This window comes from Bos mutus, chromosome X, assembly GCF_027580195.1.
Source record: "Bos mutus isolate GX-2022 chromosome X, NWIPB_WYAK_1.1, whole genome shotgun sequence".
NCBI lineage: Eukaryota > Metazoa > Chordata > Mammalia > Artiodactyla > Bovidae > Bos > Bos mutus.
The window spans coordinates 124,273,930-124,291,678 of NC_091646.1; the positions used below are offsets into that span (position 1 = coordinate 124,273,930).

A 17,749-nucleotide genomic window follows, 5' to 3' on the forward strand; every position below is an offset into this window, starting at 1 on the left:
ACAAAAATTTACAAACCACACAGTGAAAATCAACACCCGCTACTCCAGTTACTTGAGATTATCATCCCTGGAGCCTCAGCTGGGGCCTGGTCATCTCCAATGAACAGTGATAAGTTTCTGGATTCCAAGGCACCAGCTCCTGGGACAGGTGGGCTGAGGGGTCGAATCTTGAAGGTGATTCAACCACAACCCTGAGCCTCCAAGGCTTTTCCAGCACATAAGTTGGGAGAGTTGAAGGCTGAGTAGCAGTATAGCTTCTGGCCCCCAGCAGCAAAAGCACAGCCATAAAAAAAAAAGCACAGGTCATAAACTCTGGTGAGATGAGGGATCTGGGGGGCACTGCCATTTTCTAGCATGCTTGCATCATCACCAAAGTAACAAAAGCTTTGAGTACAGATAAAGCTCATTGATTTAACTTCTTACTGCCTCCCTGGAGTCTCATTTAAGGCCCTTGCAAAAGATAAGCCCTTTGCTCCTAAGAATCTGTTTACCAGTAGAATTAGGCCAAGTGCTAAAACCAAGTATTTAGACACATAAAAACACAAACTTACTAGAGTACTTCTTTTTCAACTGTAACTGATTCATACATTAATATGATGTGGTAAAAGCAAGTAAAATCAAATCTGAGGCTTCATATTAACTGAGGTTATTTAACTTTATTATATTTTAAAATCTGAAGACTGTAAAACAGTATTTATACAAACACCTGAGGACTGTTTAACTGGGCACAGCATCTTCACACAAACAATTTGAGAGAAGACAGTTTAAATTAGAATTTTTGTCTTAAAACACAAAGTGAATAACATAGATGAAACCACCCTTTAAATAGTAGCATTCTCATATAAAGTACATTTGGTTTTCTAAAAAAGAAAATGTACATTCTTGCCCCTGGTGTACATTTTATTGGCATTTATAACAAATGGCTAATACTTTTAGCACAGATTCTCATAGCTTATAAACATTACACCAAAGTTGTACAAAGTAATAACAATTAACATATAGCACCATTTCCCCTCAAAAGTTCTAACTTTAAAAATAAAACCCAAAACGATAAGTCAGAATTAATGCATCTTCCAAAATTTAGCAGAATAAATGGCTCAGAACTAAGCAAATTAACTAACAACATTGCATAGGACAGAGAACTTCCCTGTATGGAAACCAATCTGTGGATTGTTTCTTATCCCCTGAAGACTAAGATGAGAGGTACTAGTGATAGCAAATGATGCAAATATTTTTTCAGAATAAAAACATCCAACTATATAAATAGTTCACCATTACCTCTGTGGCAATGCAAAGTGCCATATTAAATTCAAAAAGAACAGGTTAACTTGTTTGAATACCTACAAGTATAGAATAATATATAAATACAGTATTGAATTCATATGAGGAATAAACATAGACAATAAAATATATATATTTTAAAATTTGGGCACAGGTGTCTTCATGTAAGGGCTTTCCTGATAGCTAAGTTGGTAAAGACTTCGCCTGCAATGCAGGAGACCCCGGTTCAATTCTTGGGTTGGGAACATCCACTGGAGAAGGGATAGTCTTCTTCATATAAAGATGTGAGAAAGAATCCCAAGTTAAATGTCTAAGCTTGGAGAAAATATGTAAAGTTTAGAAATAACAGGTATTTCATTGAAAAAATTTAATTGGACTCCATCAAACCACCCTTGTAGTATAATATCTCCTGCATAGAACAACTACTCTATAATTGTTCAAAATTCATCAAAAACTGATAAAAACACTTTAAGAAAGTTTATAAGCTTGTTTTTTCTTTAAATATTAACAAATACAACATATAGAGAAATAGTAACAAAAGGAAGATAATTTATATGGCTATTCCCTTTCAGGAAATTGATAGAACACGAACAGAACATTGCAGTAACAGACAAAGTATTTGAGAAAGAGATGATATCTATAGTTGCATCTTTAAATTCTCTTCTAAGGAAAACTTCGCGTGAATTTCATTAGAGAGCCTGTCAGTCCCTGATACTTTCCCCTTTGGGATTTAGCTGTTTTGGTTTTACATATATACATTAACCAAAATCAAAGGTGTTTCTTTGTTTCCTGCATGAAGTGTATTTGTAAACTCTACAATAAAATAATAAACAGATAAAGAACTGCCGATTTGAATATGCTAATACTAACATGTTAATGGCTTTTAAAGAAGTAGACCGGACTTATAATAGAGTTCTGCAATTCTGGATATAATGTAGTTTTAGAGGAACTGTCTACAAAACAAAAATTGCTATGAGAATAAAAATACTTTTACATTAAAAGTTATCAAAACAACTGAAAATTATGTCTAATCTAAACTTATATATTTTTTCAATTATATTTTCCTTCTTTAAGTTTTTCAATATAATAACATAACTTTAAGGCTGGCCCCAATTTCAGCCCCATATACTTCATAATCACATCACTTTTGAGTAGTAGCAGAGCCTTCCCATCAATTTCCTACAGAGAGAAATAAATTGTAATTATTAGCACTGATTTCACATTTTGTCAAGTTACTTACATATAAGAACATGTAAATAGAGAGTAGCTGTACATTCTCAATATATATTCTCTGAATATGCATTTATTATTAAAAACTATTAAAAACATAACTTATGTGAAACATCATTTGAACATTTCTAAATTCACTTCAAATTTTAAGAAAAAGTAAACTTAACCTAGTATCTTTGAAGAATGGCCTTTAGCATCAAACTATCTGATTTTAAAAACTATGTGTTGAATATAATACCACATATCTATGACAAATGGGAGATAGAAAACTATGAATTGTAGAAATGAATTTCAGACAGTCATTAACTTTCTTAGAAAGGCTGGGAATGTATGTCAGCATTAATGCAAACTGTAAATGTGCTAAACGGTGTTGTCTTTATGTTGAAAGCTATTCACTTAATTATGTGCAGCTAATTAGATGCTAAAACATATTACTGATTTTCTTACAATATGAAAAAGGATACAAAAGGATACATTTGGTCATGAATTTGATATGTCAGAAAAGACTATAAACATTATTTAACAGACACAAGGTATCCTCCTAATACTATTTATTTGCTTAATAAAACAATTTATGTTTTGGAAGTATGTTTGATTTTCCTGAGTTCCTATTTAAAATAAAGCTGCACTTAATCTTATACAGTTAATGGATTCATCGGGCATCATAAGAAGGACACCATGTTATAAAGGTGGTCATTCCCTCCTACTCACAATCCCAGGGCCAAGCAGGGAGCAGGTGGGGAGGAGGATCTTTGTAGCTGGTCTTACAAACAAGAATACACCTGAGAGTGGCCATGCTGAATCATCTTCTCTTGAGAACTCAAAGACGTGTAAGTATGTTAGGGACTTGGGTACCCATTTAAAGCAGAGATCCAGCCTCTATCCTTTAAGGATCTAACTTTGGGCAAAGTGAACTCTCTCAAATATGGGAAAATCAGTTGATAGGGTTCCCCCACCATCCACACTAATCAGTAACCAACTGAAGGGCCTGCAGAGAGATAATTCAAACTCATTACATTAGGAAAACTGGATCAAAAGATACATTACATGTTGCCTGAAGAGGTCAGCAAGGGGGCCTGACTTCTGAGGATCTTTATGTTTCATAAACTGTATCACTTCATCCACAGACCAGGTTTCAGGGTCCTTAGAGAAGCCTTGCTTCAGGACACTGGGGTCAGGTACAGCTATATAACTTGGAGCTTCAACTGGGGGGGAAAAAGACAAATCATACTTGACCTGATCATTATTCTGAAAGAAAAGATGTTAAGCAAGGAATAATTTTATCATTCCTGGAATGTTCTGTGAAGTACCCCAGCATGGACCCAGGATTTCAAAGGTAAAATTTAGTGAAAGCCTAGATAAAGATGACCTGAGGATAGCTACCCAAGAATGTCCCACTTGACCTCCTCCAAACAACAAAAGCAACTTCAGAATGTACCCTAGAGTTTCAAAGATCATGATACAGACCAAACAATCCAAGGCCTCTTTGACCACAGGCAAATACAGAAAAAGACCTGTAACTTAGGTTAAATCAAGGTTAATCTAAGCTAACCTATTGCTCCCTTCCTTTAAGTATTTTGAAGAATTTCTCTCAATCTTCCTCCTCTTGAGAAGACTCAAGATTAGGTTTGAGTCTTTTACTAGGTAATTGCAATGAAAATCCAAAAAATTTAGAGTTTTATAATTGTTTTAATTCACTTTAATCAATAAATTTTCAATAAACCATATTATCTCTTGAGAACCAAATTAGTTCTTTCACTGAATCTGTCCCATGTATTCAATAAAGATTATTTTTAGCATCAATTTATTCTTTAAACTCCTGTCTCTCAAGGCTTAAATGCTTACTTGAATTTTGAATAAAACAAGATTATTTTGTACTTAGGTCAGAAGCAACTTTAACATTATACGGAATACCTCTTTCAAATTTTACTGCATAGTGATAGATATTTTGGTTGAAGGTTTATATATTTAAAAAGAAATCAAAACATGAAATAATTTAAGTGCTCATACCTCAAAAAGTTATAGTTTTGCTATTCACTAAGTTGTACTCAAAATTTCTTTCTGTCCAGACACATATTTGTTTCCTTAACCAGAGTGCCTGACTCTCTAAAGTTAGTGTACGATAACAGAAGTGGGTTTGGTGCTTTGCTAGGAAGATTTGTTTCTCTAAACAAAGACCATCAACACAAATTTGATCTTTTTGTGTGTGTGAATTACCCAAAAGTGGACATTTTCTTTCCTGTCATCTGTGCTCTAGCCATTTTAGGGAGAAGTATTCTGGGTATTCACCCAAGGAAAGGGCAAAGAAAACAGAAGATGTAAGAACTTGCAATGGTAAATTTTTGGTGTAGCTTAGAATTTTATATATTTTCTTTTTAAATATTATAACTTTGATGTGAAATAAAAATTCTTTACTAAAATCTATCCTACTTTCTCCTTGAGAAAGAAATGGCAACCCACTCCAGTACCCTTGCATGGAAAACCCCATGGACAGAGGAACTGGTAGGCTATACAGCCCATGGGGGTCGCAAAGAGTCGGACATGACTGAGTGACTTCACTTCACTCACATCCTACTTTCTACTTGTCAGAAATAAAAATGGTGGTCTACCAAGAAACGCTGCTAGGTTGTATCAACTCGAGTAAAAGTGATGATGATACAGACCATGTCATGCCTGAGGCAGTCTAACAATTCAGACAGAAAAGTCTTTTCCTTTAACTCAAGAAAGACTCAATTTAATATTTAAAAAATTACTGGCAAAGCTAATCATACCTCTAAATTAACATATATTTGTGGGATTTTTTGTTTCTGTCATCAGAATCTGGTATGGGTTATGTCTTGATGTAAAAATAGGATTTCTGGTATAAAATTATAATTTTGTATTAAAAATAAAACAGCTGTGAGCCCACCTATCTCTAATCTACCATGGAAAAATACTTTAATTGGGCCCATATCTTCAAGACAATCAGAGAAGGTTATAAACATTACATTAGTAGTATTATTCACATAATTATATGAAAAATAATTAAAGTCCAGTCACACTCTTCTCCTTAATGGCTCTGTCTTATATACACTAGGCGATCAGTAAATATTTCTGGTATAAATGAAATGAAAGTGACTTGATTTTATCCCAGATGATACTGAATTTCTTTCCTTTAATAAAAATCAACAATTTGTTTCATTCAAATATTGGGGTGGGGCAGGGCAGGAGGTTGTGTGAGCATCATCAGAAATAAAGGTAGACTCAGCTGTAAGTAACAGTTCCAACACCTTAAAGAAAATAAAGTGAAATGCTTACCTATTCTCTGAAGATGTACATACAGCCTTGGAGTCAGAGTGCCTGGACTGGCCAAGCCACTTTCTAGTTGGGAGACCTTAGTTAAGCGACTTCTCAGATTTCTCACCTGAAAATGTTTACCACCACCTACATCTCGAGAAACTGTTGTAAATATGTAATGCATGAAGCAATGTAAAATATTATGTGCTGGCACATAATATCAGACGGTAATGAAGATGATGATGAGTTTATTACTATTAAGTAACGTTATTACTATTAAGTCTTTCCACACCTAGGAAGACTAGAAGCTGGCATCCTCAAACCCCAAAACAGGCTACTTTGGCATGGTAGTGTTAGATATACATTTGGAAGTGAGATTCAGCATTAGAAGTAACCTTTAGAGCATTCTTCTAAGAAGGCCTATCTTCATAAGCTCATATAGTGAAAATATCTAAAAACTTACAATACACTACCCTTTTATAAAATGAACACCTATCTTTAGATTCTTTACAAAAATCACTCCAAACCCAGAGACAATCTATATGGGGTATGTGAGATAGGAGTGACAATATTAAATGTGTCACAGCATGTGTACAGATGATATCCATGATAAAAGACAAGGGAGTGAGTTGATTCCTACTTCCTTTATTCCTCAACCTTGCCTAAATGCCTATCTGGTGAAAAAAGACAAAACACTTATTCCCTCCACCCCAACATCCTTAATCTTTAAAAGGGTACAGGATAGAGCTATCTTTGCACGTGGAAGGCTGTTCTGACTCTTTCTAAATGAGTGGTAGGATGCTGTACAGTTTATACACATCATGCTCTCCTGGTCGGTGTGAGGGAATGACTGAGAGTGTGGAAAACAGGGAAATGGCTGCAGCAACAGGATGCCAGAGCCTAGATCTGGGAGCCAAGTACAGGCTGGGGCCAGGAAAGGTCTCAAGAGGGACAAGGAAGGGAGCACATCAGAATGAAGAGGGAGTGCATCCTTCCAGGCCTCAGAGTCATACGAGGTTTGTGAGTCCAGACAGTATCCAAGGAAATGAGAAACTACAATGGAATGAAAACCAATAAAATAAAGAAGTCTCTATCAGAAACATGATTGGTGATCCAGATCCCCAGAAACAGTTCTGTAATGCCATGAGGATTAGATCATCTGCAGCAGCTTGGCCCTGACAATGATGTGAAGGGGAGGACTCTTACCTCCTCAATTTTGACAATTTCTTCAATGTGATAAACTCTCAGGGGATGATGTGGGGCATAGGAACCTTAAGGGGAAAGACAAACCCATCAGACGAGAATCATTGTTTTGGAAAATACCTTCACTTTCCCTCTGCACTTCCAATTCAACTTCAAGCTGACTACTCTTGATAGGTGATTTGGTCTCCACTACTTTGAGGCTTGAGGTGCATGGCATACTTTGAGAACCATTCATGGAGACTGGAGTATGAGTGCTTATAGGATTTTTTCTGGCAGGACTCAAAGAATTTGCTGAACTAAGTGGTGACTTCTTGGACTCTTCAGAAAGCTTTTCCTTTTTGGCCATGCCATCTTCCTCAGAAGGTAATACTTCCTCTACAAGAAAAAAAAAAAAAATACGAAGGCAATAAGAAAAAAGACAGAGGCAATTATCTTCAACAGACTTACAGTTTGAATACTACTAAAATGTCAAAAATCCCCTAAATTGGCAACAATAGTTTACTTAAGCCATGGTGTAATGAACTACAAACCTCTAACACAAAGCACATGGCTATCCCCTTCTTGATTTCACTGTCCTGAAATCCAAATTGATTCTAATGACATCATCTATTTTTCTCATAAATAACCTTTGCCAGTCTTGCCACCAAGACTATGAACACTTCACTAAAACATTTATTTTTACAAATACAGTTCTTACACAATTGGTTTCTAACATTTGCTTACTACCTGGGCACTTAAAAAAAAAAAAAAAAAACCTTCACTGGAGAAATGTTTTAGGTTTTTCTATTCCTCTTTCTATAAAGCTTTTGCAATACAAAGCTGAATGGGAATTGCTGCTATAATTGTTTTTCTTTAATCTAAGGAGAAATGACAACTGTGCATTTCTTAAGGGAATGAAGTGCTCAACAAAGCTGCCAAAGTAATAAATAGCTAACTGCCAAACGGATTTGGCAGTTGGGAAATATACTCCCCTATTCCCAACACCAACACTCAACAGCATACATAAGTGATAGCAGAATGACTTTTCTTTCCAATCTTGCAACATGTAACTACTGTTTACCTTCAGAGGGATGCACTATTATTTTGGGTTGCTTAGGAGAGAGAGGAGCAACATAAGGCAAAGGTTGTTCAGAAGGTCGTTTGGTGATTTTCTTTTCCATTATATCTTCTTCTACTGTTTTCAAAAAAAGAGATGTCTGTTTTAACTAATTAATATACTTAGGCATTTTCATATCAACAGCATAAAACACTTCTTTGTATATCATTTGTCTACATAACTTGATCAATAATCATTTGTTTATGAACAAGATGTGCTCATTTCATCCTATTAAATATTTCAGTGATATACAAGGGTTAAAACCATTATATCCAGGCTTCACTTATTCTAGGGTCATCATATTTTTCTAACTCTCTCAGGCAGCAGTGAGGCAACTAAAAAGGCCTGAGAAAATTGCTCCCATGAACAAAAAAGTTTAAGAATTCAGAGAAGTTAGAGTAGATAGAGTACAAAGAACACTCCATTTTATAGGTAACAATCCTGGCCTAGGGCTACTCTTAAAACAATTCTACTGCTTACTTATCATTCAACCAAATGCATTTCTTCTTAAAAGACCATTCTTTAAGGCATAATCCTAAAATGAATCAATATTTTGATTTAATCTCCAACTAAAAGGAAAAATAAAGTACAATAAAAATCTATAAAGTAGGATAATAGATCTTCAGAAAGGAGACAGACTGCAATGACAAAGTACCAAAGTCAAACTTCATCTAGTTAAAAATGGCTAAGGGTCAGGCATGTCCCTTAAAATCCTCTGATAAGTAATTTTTAACCATCCTGTTACTGACTGATTACGAATGAGTCTAAAAGCGTTCTTGACTTTTGATTTTATTTTTAATCATCAACTATAAAAATCAACAGCCAAAACATATTTCAGTGAATAAGACGTATTTCTACAATTAGGACTGTTAAATTCTAAGAAAAGAAATAACTGACTTTTTTCATACCAATTTACTGATACAGAAAATTTGAACACTAAAGTATACAGTTTCTACAGTTTTCTATAGGTATTTACTTCAGAATTATAGCAAGAGCAGAAAAATTCTTTACTTACCTTTTATGTACAACATTATAATACTTTATGAAGCTAGTATATGGTCTACTATCTGGGATTGATACAAACATAAAACTGATTCTTGACTTCTGTTTCTGGGTACTGTAGTAAGCTAAGGCATGAAACTGTTCTTGCAGAGTAATTAGAAAAAGCCAGATAATTTACAAAGTACTTTAAAAGTCATCATAGAGAGGCACTTCCAAGATGACTGATTAAGGACTTTCCATTCTTTCATAAAACTAATGACAGCACTGGCAAAATCAACTTCTTCAAAACTCTGGATGTTAACAAAAGGCTTAAGTGAGTGAAAGCCACTCAGTCATGTCTGACTTTTCTGACCCCATGGACTATAGCCTGCCAGGCTCCTCTGTCCATGGAATTCTCCAGGCCAGAATACTGGAATGGGTAGCCATTCCCTTCTCCAGGGGATCATCCCAACCCAGGGATCGAGCCCAGGTCTCCTGCATTGCAGGCGATTCTTTACTGTCTGAGCCACCAGGGAAGCCCAAGAATACTGGAATGGTTAGCCTATCCCTTCTTCAGGGGATACAACAACCAAAAAAGCGTTTATTCAAGAAAAATGGCTGAATATCAGAACAACAAATTCTGTGACATTTTAGCTTCCCCCATCTTAATCTCAGTTTTTCAGCAGTTTTGCAAACCAATAGCTTCGCAACTAAAGTAGCTGTGAAAGCCAGCAGCCTAACACTGGAAGGGGCACAAAGCATTTGGAATTCTACAAAAGCTTCACCCTCAGAGAACTGTCTCTGTAAACTTCTGATCTCTGGGTTTGTTTTATTTGACCTAAATCAGAGGCTGCTCTGTGTGAACAGTCCTATCTCCAAAGCACTGGTCAAAAATTAAACCAAATCAAAACCAAAAAACCACGACAGTGGCAAATGTTTAGTGGTGAAGCTCTCTAAGGCAGGATTATCAGTTGGGGCTGACAAAAAGCTTGACCAAAAGAACGGGAGAATGAGATGTCCATTAGGACACTTAGAAAAGCACTGAGATATTCCTGCAAATCTGTAAGGCCGCATGTATGTGCATGGCTTTATGAATGCCTAGGGAAGACTTTGGAAGGCCCTAATCTTTCATTTCTTGACAACTATGAAGCGCTGCAAGGAATGTTGAAGGTAAGTTTCAACACACCAAAAAAAACCCTTGACAAAGGCTGGAAGATATACTGGTTCTGGGCACTTAGGAAAATCCCTGTACAATCACTAGCTGACCACTAAGGTCATAGTAAACACCCTCTTCCAACAACACAAGAGAAGACTCTACACATGGACATTACCAGATGGTCAAAAGCAAAATCAGATTGATTATATTCTTTGCAGCCAAAGATGGAGAGACTCTATACAGTCAGCAAAAACAAAACCGGAAGCCGACTGTGGCTCAGATCATGAACACCTTACTGCCAAATTCAAACTGAAATTAAAGAAAGTGGGGAAAACCACTAGACCATTCAGGTATGACCTAAATCAAATCCCTTATGATTATACAGTGGAAGTGTCAAATAGATTAGACACTAAGGGACTAGATCTGATAGACAGAGTGCCTGATGAACTATGGACTGAGGTTTGTGACATTCTACAGGAGACAGGGATCAAGACCATCCACAAGGAAAAGAAATGCAAAAAAGTAAAATGGCTGTCTGAGGAGGCCTTACAAATAGCTGTGAAAAGAAGAGAAGCAAAAAGCAAAGGAGAAAAAGAAAGATATAAGCATCTGAATGCAGAGTTCCAAAGAATAGCAAGGAGAGATAAGAAACCCTTCCTCAGCAATTAATGCAAAGAAATAGAGGAAAACAACAGAATGGGAAAGACTAGAGATCTCTTCAATAAAATTAGAAATACCAAGGGAACATTTCATGCAAAGATGGACTCGATAAAGGACAGAAATGGTAGGGACCTAACAGAAGCAGAAGATATTAAGAAGAGGTGGCAAGAATACACAGAAAACTGTACAAAAAAGATCTTCACAACACACATAATCCTGATGGTGTGATCACTCACCTAGAGCCAGATATCCTGGAATGTGAGGTCAAGTGGGCCTTAGAAAGCATCACTACAAACAAAGCTAGTGGAGGTGATGGAATTCCAGTGGAGCTCTTTCAAATCGTGAAAGATGATGCTGTGAAAGTGCTACACTTAATATCCCAGCAAATTTGGAAAACTCAGCAGTGGCCACAGGACTGGAAAAGGTCACATTTCATTCCAATCCCAAAGAAAGACAATGCCAAAGAATGCTCAAAATACCAGACAATTGCACTCATCTCACACGCTAGTAAAGTAATGCTCAAAATTCTCCAAGCCAGGCTTCCACAATACGTGAACTGTGAACTTCCAGATGTTCAAGCTGGTTTTAGAAAAGGCAGAGGAACCAGAGATCCAATTGCCAACATCTGCTGGATCATCAAAAAAGCAAGAGAGTTCCAGAAAAACATCTATTTCTGCTTTATTGACTATGCCAAAGCCTTTGACTGTGAGGATCACAATAAACTGTGGAAAATCCTGGAAGAGATGGGAATACCAGACCACCTGACCTGCCTCTTGAGAAACCTATATGCGGGTCAGGAAGCAACAGTTAGAACTGGACATGGAACAACAGACTGGTTCCAAATAGGAAAAGGAGTACGTCAAGGCTGTATATTGTTACCCTGCTTATTTAACTTATATGCAGAGTACATCATGAGAAACGCTGGACTGGAAGAAACACAAGCTGGAATCAAGATTGCCAGGAGAAATAACAATAACCTCAGCTATGCAGATGACACCACCCTTATGGCAGAAAGTGAAGAGGAATTAAAAAGCCTTTTGATGAAAGTGAAAGAGGAAAGTGAAAAAGTTGGCTTAAAGCTCAACATTCAGAAAATAAAGATCATGGCATCTGGTCTCATCACTTCATGGGAAATAGATGGGGAAACAGTGGAAACAGTGTCAGACTTTATTTTTTTGGGCTCCAAAATCACTGCAGATGGTGATTGCAGTCATGAAATTAAAAGATGCTTACTCCTTGGAAGGAAAGTTATGACCAACCTAGACAGCATCTTGAAAAGGAGAGATATTACTTTGCCAACAAAGGTCTGTCTAGTCAAGGCTATGGATTTTCCAGCGGTCATGTATGGATGTGAGAGTTGGACTGTGAAGAAAGCTGAGCACCAAAGAATTGATGTTTTTGAACTGTGGTGTTGGAGAAGACTCTTGAGAGTCCATTGGACTGCAAGGAGGTCCAACCAGTCCATCCTAAAGGAGATCAGTCCTGGGTGTTCATTGGCAGGACTGATGCTAAAGCTAAAACTCCAATACTTTGGCCACCTCATGTGAAGAGTTGACTCACTGGAAAAGACCCTGATGCTGGGAGGGATTGGGGGCAGGAGGAGAAGGGGACAACAGAGGTTGAGATGGCTGGATGGCATCACTGACTCGATGCACATGAGTTTGGGTAAACTCCGGGAGTTGATGATGGACAGGAAGGCCTGACATGCTGCAATTCATGGGGTCACAAAGAGTCGGACACCACTGAGCAACTGAACTGAACTGAAGTAACTGAACAGATGTCAGTAGTCACATATAACAAAATTAGCCCATGAAAAGTCATTAAATTAGTCCAATAAAGTCTCTTAAAAATAGAAACATCACCAGCAACAACAGACCCTAAGAATGAGTAGGGAACCTGATTTTCAGACTTGCTGCATTATATTACTTTTAAATTTCAATTAAAAATTAGGAGACATGCAAAGAAATGGAAAGTATGACCCATACATGGTGGGGCGGTGAGAGTCAACAGAACCTGCCTATGAGAAAGCCCAAACATTGGACTTACCAAGCAAAGATATCAAATCAGTTATTTTATATGTGGACAAAGAACTTTAAAAAAAATCATGTCTAAAGAATTAAAAGAAAGTATAAGAACAATGTCTCACACTATTGATAAAGTGATAAAAAATTATTTAAAAAAGAATCAAATAGAACTTCAAGACTTGAAAAGAGTAATAAATGAAATAAAAAGTAATACACTAGGGGGCTCAACAGCAGATTTGAATTATCAGAAGAAAGAATCACCAAATTTTGAAAAAGGTCAACTGAAATTAGTCTGAGGAACAGGAAAAAGAAAAGACCATCACAGCACTATAAAGCAATTATCCTCCAGTAAAAAAAAAATTTTTTTAAACATCAATGTAAAACAGGAAATGTGGGTGGTCTTGTCCAATCTGACTCCAAGATTTGAGGAGTTATGCAGTACACAATAGCTGCATAAATCCCATTACTAAGTAACTGTTGTTATTTAAGAATTAAATAAAAATATTTTTCTTCAAAAAAGAAGAAAAAATGAACAGACCTCAGAGACCTGTGGGATATCAAAGATCAAGCAGTACCAAAATACACATAATGAGAAACTCCTGGAAGGAGAAGACAGATAATAAGGAACAGAAAGACTATTTGAAGAAATAATGTCTAAAAGCTTCCCAAATTTAATGAAAACTGTTAATGTGCACAATCCAAAAAATACAAAAGTCTCCAATTATGATAAACTCAAAGATATCCACATCTAGAAAAAAACACAGTCAACCATCAAAAGCAAAAGATGAAAGATGATATTGAAATCAATAACAGAAAAGCAAATCATACATACAAAGGATCCTAAAGAAGACTAGCAACTGACTTCTCATCAGAAACTACAGAGGCTAGAAGGAAGTAGAAATATATTCAAAGCACTGAAACAAAAAGATGGTCAATGAAGAATTATATATCTAGCAAAACTAATCTGTTAAAAATGAAGGAGAAAATAGGAAATTCTCCATAAAGAAAATTTGACAAAAACTCTCATTTGTCTCATTTTTAGAGAGGTACCCTGTAAGAAACACAGGGGACTCCTTCAAGATGAAATGAAAACAGACAATAACTTAAATCTACATTAGAAAAAAAGAGTACCATTTAAAATGTATAAAATGTAATCTGTATGACAATAATAGCACAACGAAGGGTGCAAGAAATAAAGTTATGCTTCAGCAAAGTTTTTGCTGAAGTTTTAATACCAACCAAATTAAGTTGGTATTAATCCAAACTGAAAAAAAGACCTTCACGACCAAGATGATGATCACGATGGTATGATCATTCACCTAGAGCCAGATATCCTGGAATGTGAAGTCAAGGAGGCCTTAGAAAGCATCACTACGAACAAACCTAGTGGAGGTGATGGAATTCCAGTTGAGCTGTTTCAATTCCTGAAAGATGATGCTGTGAAAGTGCTGCACTAAATATGCCAGCAAATTTGGAAAACTCAGCAGTGGCCATGGAAAAGGTCAGTTTTCATTCCAATCCCAAAGAAAGGCAATGCCAAAGAATGCTCAAACTATCACACAATTACACTCATCTCAACGCTAGTAAAGTAATGCTCAAAATTCTTCAAGCCAGGCTTTAGCAATACGTGAATCATGAACTTCTGATGTTCAAGCTGGTTTTAGAAAAGGCAGAGGAACCAGAGATCCAATTGCCAGTATCTGCTGGATCATCAAAAAAGCAAGAGAGTTCCAGAAAAACATCTATTTCTGCTTTATTGACTATGCCAAAGCCTTTGACTGTGTGGATCACAATAAACTGTGGAAAATTCTGAAAGAGATGGGAATACCAGACCACCTGACCTGCCTCTTGAGAAACCTATATGCAGGTCAGGAAGCAACAGTTAGACATGGAACAACAGACTGGTTCCAAATAGGAAAAGGAGTACGTCAAAGATGTATATTGTCACCCTGTTTATTTAACTTATATGCAGAGTACATCATGAGAAATGCTGGGTTGGAGGAAGCACAAGCTGGAATCAAGACTGCCGGGAGAAATATCAATAACCTCAGATATGCAGATGACACCATCCTTATGGCAGAAAGTGAAGAGGAACTAAAGAGCCTCTTGATGAAAGTGAAAGAGAAGAGTGAAAAAGTTGGCTTAAAGCTCAACATTCAGAAAATGAAGATCATGGCATCCGGTCCCATCACTTCATGGGAAATAGATGGGGAAACAGGGGAAACAGTGGCTGACTTTATTTTTCTGGGCTCCAAAATCACGGCAGATGGTGATTGCAGCCATGAAAATAAAAGACACTTATTCCTTGGAAGGAAAGTTATGACAAACCTAGATAGCATATTAAAAAGCAGAGACATTACTTTGCCAACAAAGGTCTGCCTAGTCAAGGCTATGGTTTTTCCAGTGGTCATGTATGGATGTGAGAATTGGACTGTGAAGAAAGCTGAGCACCGAAGAATTGATGCTTTTGAACTGTGGTGTTGGAGAAGACTCTTGAGAGTCCCTTGGACTGCAAGGAGATCCAACCAGTCCATTCTGAAGGAGATCAGCCCTGGGATTTCTTTCGAAGGAATGATGCTAAAGCTGAAACTCCAGTACTTTGGCCACCTGATGCGAAGAGTTGACTCATTGGAAAAGACTCTGATGCTGGGAGGGATTGGGGGCAGGCATAGAAGGGGACGACAGAGGATGAGATGGCTGGATTGCATCACTGACTCGATGGATGTGGGTTTGAGTGAACTCCAGGAGTTGGTGATGGACAAGGAGGCCTGGCGTGCTGCGATTCATGGGGTCACAAAGAGTCGGACACGACTGAGCAACTGAACTGACTGAATCCAAACTAGACTGTTTTAAATAGAGATGTTAATTTTAATCCCCAAGGCAATTTAAAAAATAACTCAAAATATAGTAGGGCAGTCGCAAGATGGTGGAGGAATAGGACGGGGAGATCACTTTCTCCCCCACAAATTCATCTAAAGATCATTTGAATGCTGAGCAACATCCACAAAACTTTTGGACACTGGCAGAGGACACCAGGCACCCAGAAAGGCAGCCCATTCTCCTCGAAAGAAGGTAGGACAAAATATAAAAGACAAAAAGAGAGACAAAAGTTAGGGGCCAAGACTTTTCCTGGGGAGGAAGTCATGAAGGAGGAGAAGTTTCCAAACACCAGGAAACCCTCTCACCGGTTGGTCGCTGGGCAGTTTTGGAATCTCAGTTGAGTTCAGTTTGGTCATATCTGACTCTTTGCGACCCCATGAATCGTAGCACACCAGGCCTCCCTGTCCATCACCAACTCCCAGAGTTCACCCAAACTCGTGTGTATCGAGTTGGTGATGCCATCCAGCTATCTCATCTTCTGTCGTCCCCTTCTCCTCCTGCCCCCAATCCCTCCCAGCATCAGAGTCTTTTCCATTGAGTCAACTTTTCGCATGAGGTGGCTAAAGTATTTGCATTTCAGACTCAGCATCAGTCCTTCCAATGAACACCCAGGACGGGTCTCCTTTAAGATGGACTGGTTGGATCTCCTTGCAGTCCAAGGGACTCTCAAGAGTCTTCTCCAACACCACAGTTCAAAAGCATCAATTCTTCAGCACTCAGCTTTCTTCACAGTCCAACTCTCACATCCATATATGACCACTGGAAAAACCATAGCCTTGACTAGACGGACCTTTGTTGGCAAAGTAATATCTCTGGCTTTTTAATATGCTATCCAGGTTGGTCATAACTTTCCTTCCAGGGAGTAAGCATCTTTTAATTTCATGACTGCAATCACCATCTGCAGTGATTTTGGGGGCCCAAAAAATAAAGTCTGACACTGTTTCCCCTGTTTCCCCATCTATTTCCCATGAAGTGATGAGACCAGATGCCATGATCTTAGTTTGCTCAATGTTGAGCTTTAAGCCAACTTTTTCACTTTCCTCTTTCATCAAAAGGCTTTTTAATTCCTCTTCACTTTCTGCCATAAGGGTGGTGTCATCTGCATATCTGAGGTTATTGATATTTCTCCCGGCAATCTTGATTCCAGCTGGGCTTCTTCCAGCCCAGCGTTTCTCATGATGTATCTCAGAGGGCAACAAAACTAGAAGAAAAAAAAAAACCCACAGAATACGTGCTGAACTGCCACTCCCAGTGGAAAAGTACCCCAGATACTCACGTCCAGCCACCAAAGAGTTGGGGCTGGACAGGGAGTCACCGGCTGCATGTTTAAGGTAAGGACCGGGCCTGAATGCCCTGAGGACAATCTGAGGGAGCTAATGTGAGATAGCAACCCAAACTATGGGATAACCAGACAGAAAAAAAAGAGAACTTTCCCATGAAAGACTAACCTAATGCGCATCTTGGCCCACTCACAGAACAAAGGATTGAGTGAATACCAATGGAGAGCTAGCTCCTTTATACAGGCCCCTCCCCCACTGGAGGCAGATAGGCAGGTGTGTGATAACAAGAGCCAGAAGGCAAGGGGCAATCTCGGCCCCAGAGACTGGAATCCTCTACCAAACTGTGAGCAGGCTCCCATTGCTAACCACATATTCCTGGGATCCTAGAGGGATGACATCTGCCAGGAGGGTTGCAGCCTGAGTTCAGCTCCCCAGGTGAGACACACAACATATCAGAGACAGTGCTCTCACAGTGCACCGGGGAAACCGAGCAGCCAGGACCCGGGAGGTGATTAAGACACACAGCCCAACTGGGACAGTGTGCTTGCCAAGCACCTGGTCACCTCAGCTGCTCAGACCTGGGAAGGGCACAAAACGCATGCCCAACTGACTCTGTGCCCTTGTGGAGAACACGAGAACCTGAACCTGAGCAGCTTAGACCTGGGAAGTGCAGGAAACGCAG

The 17,749-nt window shown here is 38.2% G+C and overlaps 1 protein-coding gene across 1 annotated transcript in view; it reads right to left on the reverse strand.

Annotated features, from left to right (window-relative positions):
• Positions 1-648: 648 nt before the first annotated feature.
• Positions 649-17,749, reverse strand: part of SCML2 (Scm polycomb group protein like 2) — a 121,140-nt gene continuing 104,039 nt past the window's right edge. Inside the window, exons 12-15 of the mRNA XM_070365948.1 lie at positions 8,051-8,164; positions 7,111-7,365; positions 3,559-3,716; positions 649-2,460 (exon numbers count right to left, since the gene is read on the reverse strand). Of these exons, the coding sequence (XP_070222049.1) occupies positions 2,332-2,460; positions 3,559-3,716; positions 7,111-7,365; positions 8,051-8,164 (656 nt within the window). The 3' untranslated portion in view covers positions 649-2,331. The remainder of the gene's footprint in view (positions 2,461-3,558; positions 3,717-7,110; positions 7,366-8,050; positions 8,165-17,749) is intronic.